Genomic DNA, 12,700 nt, shown 5'->3' with positions numbered 1-12,700 from the left:
CATTCTGACGGCTGCTACTTGTCATAAATGGTGACCTCTGAGATACTGGCTCTGTGATGACTCCAAATAAGAAAATATGTGTCCAGAGTAATGTGAAGACATGATATAAAAACCCCAAACAATATTTTGAAGTTTGACTCATTAATTCAGCAGTTACAGTGGGGTCACACATTCTGACAGCTGCTACTTGTCATATATGGTGACCTCTGAGATGCTGGCTCTGTGATGACTCCAAATAAGAAAACATGGGTCCAGATTAGTGTGAAGACATGACATAACAATACCAGAAAATATTATGAAGTTTGACTCCTTTATTAAGCAGTTACGGTGGGGTCACACATTATGACAACTTAGCCAATGTGCTTATTACAAATGTAAGTCACAAAGAAATACGTTTAGATAAATTTCAGAGAAAATGTACCTTAATATATTTTATTTACTTTCAGATAAACAGCGGTTTACTTTTTCTCCTTAGGAAGCAATAACAAATCGCGAATAATCATACAGCTCGCATCCGTGGACGTAATGTATTAATGTTTACTCCGTTTGCGTACGCGCTCTTCTTCGCCCTCCATTGTCTAGCACACACGAGCAGACGATGTGCAACAGCGCCCTCTGCGGTCACACTTCCTGATGGGTCACAGCTTACGGTGTAACACCGGCAACGGACGGTTCCTATCGGACAATCAGAGCAGAAGTTAGCGTTGCTATGGTACTGAAACAAATTTGAATTCTTAACTTTTAATAAAATAAATTATTTCATAACGATATGTTATGTAATCGATTTTGATTTTGCAGTATAAGAAAAGTTCTAAGGTGCAGAAACGATGCATAGGATACTTGCATGCTATGGCTAAGTTGGTTAGCAACAGACATCGAACTATTGACGTTATACCGCTATATCACATTTAACCGACCTGACATGTCAACATCCTGGGCAACTTTTCTCCACGCAGCAGCCTTTCGGTTTATTTCTCTATAGCCCTCAGATGAGAGGTCATAGAGAATTGGACATTCGGACACTAACAGAACGGGTCGTTCTAGTCTCTCCGCCATCTTCTTCCGACGCTTTCAACGGTGTAGTACGACGTCCACTGGTGGCGCTTTGCGTATTACGGAGCTGATTTCAAGTGCCAGTGTGAAGGCGGCGTAAGGAGGCAGGTTGGGTTGGTGGATGGGTCCAGCAACTCAGGACTTTGACCCAGGAGACCGGGGTTCAAAGCAGAGCCGGTGAACCGCCATCTATGAGCCTTCTAGGGGGATGTAGCTCCCTGCCCCCGCTGCTGTACTGCCACACACACACACACACCTTGATTTATAGTTAGATGGGATGAATGATTTCTGTGCTACAACTTGATTGCACATTTTCCATGTGTGTTTGTCAAAGTACTCAGAGCTACTGACTCTTGTGTGCAGGTCCTAACTGGTGTGCAGAGAAAGGTGCAAACGGAGGCTGTAGCTACATGTGTCTGCCTGCGCCGCAAATCAACAAACACTCCCCCAAATACACCTGTGTGTGTCCAGAGGGACAGGAGCTGGCTGCTGACGGCTTACGCTGCAGACCTGGTGAGTCACAGCACCACAGTGGTGAAACTGATTTATTTAGTTGCATGTGTTCATGTCATGTTTACACCTGAACCAGGAGCACACATTTGCAACGTGCAAGCGCTAATTTTCAATACATCATTTCTCATCCCATTAATTTTGGTTATCACCACTGATTTCCCGAATCGATTTAGTTAGGCATGTTTTATTTACAATACTTTTTTATTTTATTTTTTTATTTTTTTTCTTGGATATGAATAAGATTCCCAGAGAACTAATGCTTTACAAAGAGTCCTTTTTAACGTTATTAAAAATAGTAATGTTTACAAGAATTTACACCAAATAAGAATGAAATGTTCTTCTACGGATCCTGTGTCATCTTGCTTGTTTGGCTATTTTTAGCTGAAACATGATTATAATCCATAGAGAATTATGACCGTGTATATAGGGGCAAATCTGGACATTTTTACACAAATGGGTCTGGTTAAACCACCAAACGGATGGTAAACCTGTAGCTGTCAATCGTGTTAATGTGCATTTCAATTGCTGGAGACATACTGCAAGACCATCCTGTGCATTCCTCCCTACTTCATCTTCCCTTTACTGTGCTGCCTGCCTCAAATGGGCCTCTTCTTAAAGAATTGATTAAAAAGAAAAGGCTAAAGAGAGCTGGGCTTTCACAGGGGATCCCCCAAAACGGAATCAATTCTAAGAAACCAAATTAATTCATCTTAATTCTTTGGGTGGAACTGGCTTTTAAAGAGTTTTGTCACTCCCTCCCTTTTTCCTCTGCTTCTCAGCTGCTCAAACATGTTTCCTTGGTGTTAGTGTTCCCTCTGCGAGTCTTGACTATCTGTATCCATGCCAGCCACAAACCCAGCTGTCTGTTTGTGTTAGTAGTCTGACAGCTGAACAGTAGCTGAGTCAGTTAGTGTTTTGATCCAGTTTTTTTTTTTTCTTCTTTTCAGTCTCTTTGGCAAGCCTCAACACCATGCTACTGCACATCTCAGCTGCAGTGCTGTCTCCTTCCTCTTTGTTTAGAAAGTGTCTTTGTGGTCTCATCCTGACAGCTGAGTTGTGTGGGTTCCCGAGATTGATCCTTCTTCCACTCCTTTTTTTTATTTATTTATTTTTTTAATGGCTTAGGGCAACGCTGCCCTCTGCTTTGTTTTTGCCTGTTGGGTTCAGTCCTAGTCTGAACAGCCTCCAATCTCTGTACTCATGAGTCGGTTGTGACAGTTGGTACCATAGCAGCTGAGATTATGCAGCTGAACACCTACCATATATTTGATAGTTGATCATGTGATTCCCAAACCATGGCTATTCATCTGCTGCCTGACAGGTCCACATTCTGGCAAGGCTTTCCACAAGATTATTGAACCTGGCTGCAGGGACTTGCTCCCTGTAGCTGGCTTGGCTCACAGTCTGCTCTCCAGGTCATCCCAAAGGTGTTTGGATGATTGAGGTCAGGGCTCTGTGCAGGATAGTCAACTTCTTCCACACCAAACTGGGAGAAAACCATTTCTAAATGGACCGTGTTTTTTTTTTTTTTTTTGTACAGTGACTGTCATGTTGAAACGGGAAAGGGCCTTCCCCAAACTTATGTCACAAAGTTAGACGCACACCTTTGTCCAAAATTATAGTTGCATACAGTAGCATTAAGATTTCCTTCCACTGAACATAAGTGGCTGAGCCCAAACCATGAAAAACAGCCCCAGACCAAAAGTACAGTGTGACGACAGAGGTGTCCTCTGTGGTAGCAAAACCAATTATTTCAATTTTATCCTGATTAACTGGATAAAATGTTGGCCCATCCAGTCAATGCATTTAATCCACATGCTTAGTGATTGTATGGGATCGTAGTCCATGGGGGATGTCATGTAAATCTTTGTCACCAAGAATGGACCCTTGGGGAGCTCAACGTGTCAAATTTGTTCTCTAACCTACCAGAAACTAACGTTCTGGTATATTCCTCCAGTTTCTCTTTTTTCCTCTCATCTGTGTGCGGTCAAAATTAGCTCGAGGTGGTGCAAAATTATGGCAAAGACATGTCCGCAAATATTGAAAATGTTTAAACTGAAGAAATTATTTGCCCTTATCCTCAAGCTGTTTGACTCTCTTTCGTTTCAGTTTGAGAAGTGCAAATAATTTCTCAAATTTAAACTTTTTTAATATTTGCGGACATGTCTTCGCCATTATTTTTGCACCAAACTGCAACTCTGCCCTCCATCAGTCTCTTTTTCTTTCCTGTGAAAAGGTTGTGGGGGAAATGCTGCTCCCCCCGATCTACTCTGCTCCAGTTGTTTTTGTCTTTAGCAGCCCAGCTCCTTTCTGCGCTCACACAGATTAGCCTTTTTTTTTTATACTCAAGCAGCATTGGATAGGAACCTGACAGCTGAATTCTGTGCACATACTCTCCTAATTGGACTCAAACTTTAGACCGAGACGCTGGTGTACACAAAGTACTGGAACATCTCCCAAGCAACGCTCTGCTCCGTCCTCCTGCCTTCCTGAATGAAAGTCTGCCTAGTTAGCCTGTTCGGTTTTCTTTAAGACTTCTGTTCTTTACTTTCCTTGATTTTCTAGTGAGAACTGGGGGTCTGTTTCCAGAGTTTCTTGACCACTTGTGCAGCCTGTCTTTTTTTGTTTGTTTTTCCTGCTCCATTTATATCTGCCTCAAATGGGTTTGTCAGGCTCATGTTGTATATTGGTGGAATAAGTAATTTCAGAGTTTCTCTATTGTAAATTAATTTGGACTATCCTGATGTACAGGGAAAATTCTGAGAGTACTTACTGCATTTAAAGTATCATTACAACTATTTATAACCTGGAGCTTATTTTGCAGTAGCCAAGGTTGTACTGAGAAAAAAAAACCCGCCCACCTCTTTGTCCCTTTGTCCTGAATTATAAAGTAGAGCTGCACAGTTAGCTGATGCTTTAGTTTGACCAGGTTTGTTCAGTCTCTGCAACCAGTGGTTTAATGTAATTTCCCAAATCTCCATTTCTATTTTACCACAACAACCAGTTCTGTTTGAATCGTTAAATTTCCCAGATACAGCAAGGGTGGTAGGATGAGATGAACTCTGTACGCCAATAAAAGTCTGCCAGCTCTGTATCAAGTTTTACAGCCTGCCTCGTCTACAGAAATGTAATGGCCTTTTATATAGCGAATGTCCGTGCAGCCTGACTCTCCTCCTTACGGCCTGTTTGGGAATCTGGGGCGGCCTCCAGGCTCTTTACAGCCGCTGGGATGACTGAATGTACCACCCAGACATTTTTTTTTTTTCCTCTGCATAATTTCATGCAGCTTGTGTGTCTCTTCTGTGTGTGTGCGCACGTGCATGCATGCATGCAGTTCCAGGTTGTTTCTGAGCATTTGGATTAATGCAAACTTGTTTCTATCTGCGTGCGTTAGTGTTTACATGTGAGAATAGTGTGGGAGGGGTTAAAGAGGGATGCCTGTCACTTGCTGAATGCTCCTCCACCTTCCTCAGAGTTGGGCTGTAGACAAAAGACTTGCAGCTCTTTACTAAACCTCGAGCTAACATATTTATCCCATTTTACAGCCATTGCAGCTGAAACAAATAGAACTGTAGAGCATTGTGCAGTTGTAGCTTTGACTGGCTCTAATCTTGTTAGTAAAAGAAAGTAATAAGCAATGCGTTCACTTCAGGGTTGAACCTGAAACTACCAGTGAGGGATTTATATAACCGCCTTTAGAGGCAACTGGAGAGTGTTTTACTTCAGGCTGAACAATCTCAGGCTGAAATACAGGATGCTGTTGGGACTCCAGTTTGTTTTTATTATTCATCATTAGTCAGACCTATCTATAGTTTTAGATTAAGGTTTTCACAGTGAGGGTTTGTCCATATCTTAAAGCTCAATTCTGAATCAAAAATGCTAATCAAATACAAATGACTTCCAATCCTTATTTGCTTTATTTAGTTTTAGCTTTCAGCAGTCTGGTATCCAGTGATATTTTTCACTCTCTCTCTCTCAAAGGCAGGGCGAAAAGCCTGCCATCATAACCTTGCTGCATCTTGCAGCCGCCCTGTTTTTTCCTATGAGAATGTTGTGTTTTACTTGTCTTTGTACTCTTAATATGATGAATTGTATAAATGTATAATAAGCGGCACACACTTTTTGGACTGTCTGTTCTCAAAGGCTATACGGATGAAAAATGACAAATAGATTATGAGGAGAATGAGAAAGGAGGGCTTCAAACCTTGGCCATTGTCTCACACAGTCATTGTCAGATTGTGTTTCTGACAACCGGGGCTGGGCTGGCTGGAGCTGATCCCCGCTGACATTGGGTGGTACGCCCTTCGTCACCAGTCAATCACAGGGCTGACCCAAAAAGGAGGACCCATTCACACTGAGCATCTGGAAGGAAACATGCAGGCACAAGACAAACATACAAACTCCACACAGAAAGACCCCTTGCTGTGTGGGGACAGTGCTAGCAACTTACCACCGTGTAAGGTGGTAAGTAGAAGGTGTCAGTTCTCAGTGTTGGTATAAAAAATAACTTCAAATTGAAGTTAAGGGGAGCACTACTGTGTATGTGGGGGGGGGAATATAACACTTTGTGGCTCCAGAGGACCTGGTGAAGTCTGATAACTTGCCTCAAGTGATGTCTGTTGTTAAGTTAGGAGTTAAATTACTGCTTCTGCTGAATAAATTTTGATCTTTTTTGTCTTTTAAAAGTCCAGTGTGCGTCCGACAATGTTATAGGAGTGCAATGACGCACAATAGTGTCCTGTAGGTGAAGGCTGTGGAAACTGTTTTAGTCTGTTCAGACTGTGCTTGCTGTTGTATTGGTTGTCAGTAGGTATTTACCTGTAGCAGTAAGCCTTTCCAACTCCTACACAGGAGACCTAACTGCCCTTGGATTTTACAGTAAACGCAGCCTCACTGCGCTGCCTCTGCTAATCAATGCTGCATTGAATCGCCTGAAAGGATTTTATTGTTGCTGCAGCCGTCTGTCCTGGTTGTACAGAAACTGATAGCGGCGTTGTGATCAATACAGTTTACTGTGTGATGTGGCTTTACACATATTGAGTTGGTTCGGAATGTCGTTTTCTTACTTTTCCAGCTTTTGTGTACATCTGGCTTGATTGTTAACTGTGGAACCAGAAGGATTGTCTTCATGTCAATCTGTAACGCTGCTGCTGTTTGTGTGTGTTGCCAATGGTGTCAATGACTGTTGGTTTGTTTGTCTTGGCTTAGTTATTGCTTCTTTCCAACTATACAAAATGGATCCTGCTTTCATCAAGCATTTATTTACTAGTTTAGTCTCCTGAGATCTGGTCTATTTTCAAAGAAGGCCTACTTTCGTGTGTGCAGTTTAAAAATGGGACAAGTTCTGTAGCCTGTTTTTGTTTTCAAAAGGATGACTCTTGGCCCTCTCTGTGACAGAACATTCTACCAAAGGTCCCTCAAAGGAGGATGGAAAAGCCTTGATACAGCCCCCCACAGGTAAAACCATTGGCTGTTGGCTGCACCGCTGCAGTCTTTGACTCTCTCTAAAGCATGTTGGGCTTTGTTCAAAAATGAAATAACATTTACGGTTTTCCTCCCTTACTGTGGATTCAGGAGGTGCTTTTCATCGGACATCTGTCTTTTATTGTTTTTGGCTGCAGCCTTAGTTTATTTGGCTTTTTCTTTGGCACATTTACTCTTGAATCAGTCCTTTTTTCTTTTCTTTTTCTTTCTTAAATCTACTGCCTAAATTAAACTGTAAAATCACTTGTGTCCACCGTGCCTTTATCGAGATTTTTAACCTTCTGGGTCGAATGCCTTTTTCCTGTCTTTTTCCTGTCCAACCTATCTTTAATGATGGCTTCTGGCTGTGCTTTGGTGTTAGTTGACAGTTACATTCAGATGTGTTTATAGGCCTTGGTGCACTTCTAATAAGTAGCCTGAGGTTTTCAATCAGTAATTCCATTCCAGCTGTCCTCTGGTCTGTTATTTAGGCAACAAACGGTGCCACTAAACATTATACTTCATGATTTCATCACCCAAAGAATGATGGAACTGTAGTAGCCAAAACTCCAAAGTGCTGCATATGGCTGTAAGAAATCTTGCTTTACTGGTGTGATGATTTGATTTCTAGTAACGGATTCTGTGCTGAGGCTATGGTTTGCCTTGTTTTGTTTTTGGGGGGGGTGGGGTTTTGAGATTTACTTTCTTTCTCACTGCACAAATGTGTTTCCTTTCTTACTTTCTATATCTTTCGCTTTGGATTTAATCACAATTCATGTTTTAATGTTTCCAAAGACAAAATGAACACCGGCTGTGTGCTGGTATTGCAGTATAGTTCTGTATTCTATGTTGTGAATTCAGTACATTTCAGTTTTTTTTTTTTTTTGCTTTTATCACACCTGCTGAGCCCCTGAGGTGAGACCAGAATCTAAACCGGGAGGCTGATACCACATTTTCATTAATTGATTTTGTGCATGGTATTTAGTTGGGCCTAACCCATGTATGGGCTTTGTCCGTCTTAGGTCAGATTTCTGGCTTGACTTCAGCTGCATGTTGATCAACCTCTGACTCAGAAGGTCGAAATGTGATTTAGAATGAAGTGTTTGCTCACTCTGTCCTAATCCTCTGAAAAATGCAGTCGGTGAAGGAGCTCCACATAGAAACAGGGACTCTAATCAGCAACAGGGACTCTAATCAGCAACACAAGGAGCACAGACCAAGTTTGCTGATGAGATCTTGTTTGTGTCTGATTATAGCATTTGTTCTCATGACTTTTATTCAGTTAGTTGGACCCTCTGTTTTGTGTTCATGCCAGAATGTTGATAAAAGCTGTCTGCTCACTTCTCTCCACACATGGAACGCTGTAGTGGATGCATCTCCACAGTGTGTTGACCATTTCACTTTTTGGTCTTTAGTTACTTTAGGGTGGGCTGGTGAGGAAAGGTTGTGTGCATATCAAACCACAGTTTAGCACCCAACTCTGTGCTGGCAGAGGTTTGTCTGCAAGCGCAGCCCAGGAGCAGCACCTAGTGGTAGCAACAAGAAAGTGTCCCAAATCACCAAAACTGTTCTGGATCAGCGAGAGTTCCACTATGGCTCTAGTTAAGAGTGTGATAGTTGTATTACTGTGAGACTTGCTGATGCAAGGTCTGTGAACTTGGCAAAGACCACTAGGGGTCTCTGTGTCCAATCAAGTCCTGATACTATAGTTAAAGGTTAGAGAAGAGACCCATTTTTAAAACTTGTGTAAGCAGGTGGATGCCTAAATCATTGTGGAAGTAGAATGTATGGTGTATTTGTACAGTTAATTGTTGACATTGTTTGGCCAGCTCCTCTGTCTCTCGATCCTTTTCTTGGCTGAGAGGCATGTCGATTACATCGCCAAGCCTTTTGGCAGCAGACAGGCTGGCGGGAAGAACACAACTTAACAGTTTATTTGTCCTGAAGTCTCAGCTGCTGATTTCAGCCAAGCTGTTTGCCAGTCATGTCACTCACTCGTCGCTGACACCAAAACCCTGCAGCCTGCTGCATGAACACCCGGAGACTGGATGATTACGACGATCCAGGGGAAAAAAAGACTGTTCTTTACGGAGTGCTGTACCAACGTTTAAGTTTGGAGCAAATGTCAAATTCACAACTTCAATATCCTGGCACGATGTATAAATGAGTTTAGATCAGATTTACAGCAGCTGACATTTTCCCAGAATGAAACAAGTGTTTGTACCCAGAACTGTTTTTATTAGGTTTGCTCTTTTTTTAACATTTGGCATTTTATTTTGAATCCGCTTAGTTTGCGATCATTATGGCCAGTATCCCTCAATAGAGACGTCCCTTGCCTTGAGGCATTTTAGATCAGCACTTCGTAGTAATGCTCCAGCACCCAAACCAGCCATCTTCTTGACCCGCCCAACCCCACTCTCCTCCCTGGCCTCCATCCCTCTCAGGCCCATCTCAGAATATGCCAGTCAAACTTGTGACTAAACCTTCTTCCCTTTTCAACATGTTGAAATGTGTGTGCGTTCTCAAACAAGTAGAGGTTTAAAGTGTTGACCTGTGGTTTTGTTTTTTTCAGAAGCCATGAGCACATCCATCCAGGTGAACTCCACAGCCAGAGGATCTGCTGCTGCCTGGGCCATACTTCCTGTCTGTACGTAGCTCGCTCGCTCGCTCGCTCGCTCACACAGATCCATCAGCCATGGCTCGGTTACCTCAAATAAGTAATAGGTCTAAAGTTAATCATACTGTAGGTGCATTCATGCAGTAATTTGTGTCCTTGTAAATAGGGTTGAGTGGGAATTCTTTCTAAAATCTTCCTTTCACTGGAAAAATATCTTTAGGAACCGGGGGGGGGGTGGGGTGTGTGTGTGTGTGTGTCATATATTCCAAACACCACTATCACATACAGTAAACGTTGTAGTTGTACTAACATCAAAGTTTCAAATAATATAACTGGATCCACTGGTTCCTTTAGTTATTTATAATGGTAAAATGGCAGTTTAGCTGTGACAAAATATTTTTCAAGAAAGTATGACTGAAGCAAGGGTGTAAAACCAAAAACAGGGTGACTAAACTTAGGGAATGAATTCATTGAGGAAATGATTTGTAATTTGAGGGCAGCAACTATGAATTTTTAGGCATGGAATTTTTTTTTAAATGGTTACCCCCCCCAAAATAATTAATGGGCTGCATAGAAACACACAAGTACACCTTAATACACGTGTGGGAGCTACAGCCTATCTGCCCTGATACTGGATGATCTGACAGTTTGTGTCCCTTTGTGTGTGTCCCCCCCGCTCAGTGCTGCTGGCGATGGCGGCGGCTGGCGGCTACCTGATGTGGAGAAACTGGCAGCTGAGGAACCAGAAGAGCATGAACTTTGACAACCCCGTCTACCTGAAGACCACAGAAGAAGACCTCAACATCGACATCACCCGGCACGGCGCCAACGTGGGTCACACCTACCCTGCGGTGAGTAAACGACCAAACCACCTGAGCATAGAGCATCATGGGTAAGAATAGTCGACAAACAACCTCAGAGGCTGGATGTGCTCATCCCAAAACACTCGTCTCCCATCAATAATTCTCAGTAGAGAATATGTGAACTGGAATGCACAAAGTGCTACACACACACAAAAAAAAAAAAAAAAAAAATCAATCTGGTGCTGTAGAGTTTCTGAGCAGCCATGCAGTTTAAATTAATTTCATCCTGACACGGGATGGAGACTGAATGTCAATGAGCTCTCGTCTCACCCTGACCTTGTGGCCTTTAGTAATCCTTGGTGCACTGTGGGCCGTCCACAGAGCCCATCTCTCTGTACACAGATTAAAGAGATTAACCTAAACCCGGCCAGAGCCACGAGAGGGACACTCACCTCTGCTGTTAAACTCCCAGCTGCAGCAAACGGAACGCTTTTTTACATTTCCCTTTTTGTTTGCATGTGTAACCCAGGAGATGCAGCGCGTTGCTAAATGAATGTTGGCGGTGTTGGTAGCGGTGTGCTGACGTTGGAAAGAGCCAGGCTAGCGGTTTCTCCCTGCCTCCAGTCTTCAGTCAACTCAAAATAAAACCTCTTTCTCTCCTCCCCCTCCCTCTCTCTGTCTCCAGATTTCGATAGTGAGCACAGATGACGATTTATCATGATTGCCGGAGCGTTGCTTGGCGCATGCCGACGGTTGTCCGTAGCAGCAGCAGCAGCCCTTACAGTACGACCACATGCCTTCTGAAGTGCATTATGTCATTACCTTTTTAGAGAGGATGACTTGAGGAAATGTTATTATGTGAATACTACAATGAATTATGTGTCCATAACTCTTTTCACTTGGTACGTCCAAAGTGTTCAGGATTTCTTTTCCTTTTGGTCCTTCTTATTTTTCGGACCACAGCTTTTCTTTTCTTTTGCCTCGCTCTTCTAAAGGAGTCCGCCATCTTTTCACAAGGGATGAAAGAAACTGTGAATTTCCTTAATTTGATCACCTCTTACTCGGCTTTGTGTGCTCAAACTGACAAGAGGACGGCGTACGTTTCAATCCAAACAGATCGACTCTGCTGGACAGGATTTAAAACGGGATCTGAGCTCTCAGCATCCGACGTGACGTGTGTTAAAGACAGCGTGAGACTACTTTTAGATTATTATTCAGAGTACAGAGGGGTCAAGGGTCATCAGGAAGTGAGGCGTTCATGGGCAAAATATAAACCAAACTTTATTGTCTTGCCTCCTCTGATCCAACAGGCTCAGATGTGTTAATATTTATGTTCGATCATGTTTTGGGCAGCAATATCTAAGATGAAATTTCTTTTATTTGCTAATTTTATTTAATTTGTTTTCTTTGCAATGGTACCTCCTGGAGTGCATTCTTACAAGCTGTTTTTTCAGCCAGTGCATTGTTGTTATTATTGTTGTTATTGTTATTATTATTATTATTATTGTTATTATTGTTATAATAAGCTGGGTAAGCATAATTATGGTGACAGCATTTGTATACATTGTAAATATTTACTCATCATCCCTCAGACATGACCGTCAATCAGGACTCTCTTCAATGCACTTTGATCAAATGTTCCTCCGTGTAAATAAGATTGTATACATTTGACTTGAAATACATTTTTGCTATGGTTGGGCATCGTACCAGGGTTAAAGATCAGAAGTATTTAACAAGAAAGAGAAGCTGAAAACGGGAAGAAAAACGCAACTCAATTTGGTAAAACTATTTTGTAGGTTTGTGTGCTGTTGCTGTGAACTTTTTCTAGCCTTGTACAGTGAGGGGGATACTATTACAACTAAAACTCTGTATCTGTGAAGAAACTGATTGGACCACTTGAGAAATAAAACCTAGTCCACAACGTTGTTCAAAACACGGCGTCCTGTCTTTTCTCGAATGCATGCGAGGATCCCCTATGAACAGGGGTGTCTACATACTAGAACATGTAGCTTTGGTCTGGGACTGTTTTCATGGTCTAGGCCCCTTGGTTCCACAGAATCCAGTGATATTTAGACTATGGTAATTCCAACTTCAACATGACAATGCTCTCATAGGTGAAGAACACAGGTTCTTTACTTCATAAAAAGGGAACCAATACAGCAATCTAAAATTAAAAGCCCTGCATTTAAAATCCTAAAGTAAAAGTACAGAAGTATTATCTGCAAAATGTACATAAAAGGGCTCTTGTGGC

General features: G+C 42.2%; 1 protein-coding gene across 3 annotated transcripts in view; it reads left to right on the top strand.

Moving 5' to 3' along the window:
• vldlr (very low density lipoprotein receptor) overlaps positions 1–12,382 on the top strand; it is a 69,008-nt gene extending 56,626 nt beyond the window's left edge. The window contains exons 16-20 of one of the 3 annotated variants that reach the window (XM_039779920.1): positions 1,417–1,566; positions 6,964–7,023; positions 9,602–9,676; positions 10,328–10,497; positions 11,135–12,382. In XM_039779920.1, the coding sequence (XP_039635854.1) occupies positions 1,417–1,566; positions 6,964–7,023; positions 9,602–9,676; positions 10,328–10,497; positions 11,135–11,170 (491 nt within the window). In that variant the 3' untranslated portion in view covers positions 11,171–12,382. The remainder of the gene's footprint in view (positions 1–1,416; positions 1,567–6,963; positions 7,024–9,601; positions 9,677–10,327; positions 10,498–11,134) is intronic. The other 2 variants (XM_039779922.1, XM_039779921.1) reach the window with 2 other exon arrangements.
• Positions 12,383–12,700: the final 318 nt, after the last annotated feature.

The sequence above is a fragment of the Perca fluviatilis genome, chromosome 17 (assembly GCF_010015445.1).
Source record: "Perca fluviatilis chromosome 17, GENO_Pfluv_1.0, whole genome shotgun sequence".
Taxonomy (NCBI): Eukaryota; Metazoa; Chordata; class Actinopteri; order Perciformes; family Percidae; genus Perca; species Perca fluviatilis.
Note: the sequence above shows the minus strand (reverse complement) of the source record. Positions and strands in the feature narration are given on the sequence as shown.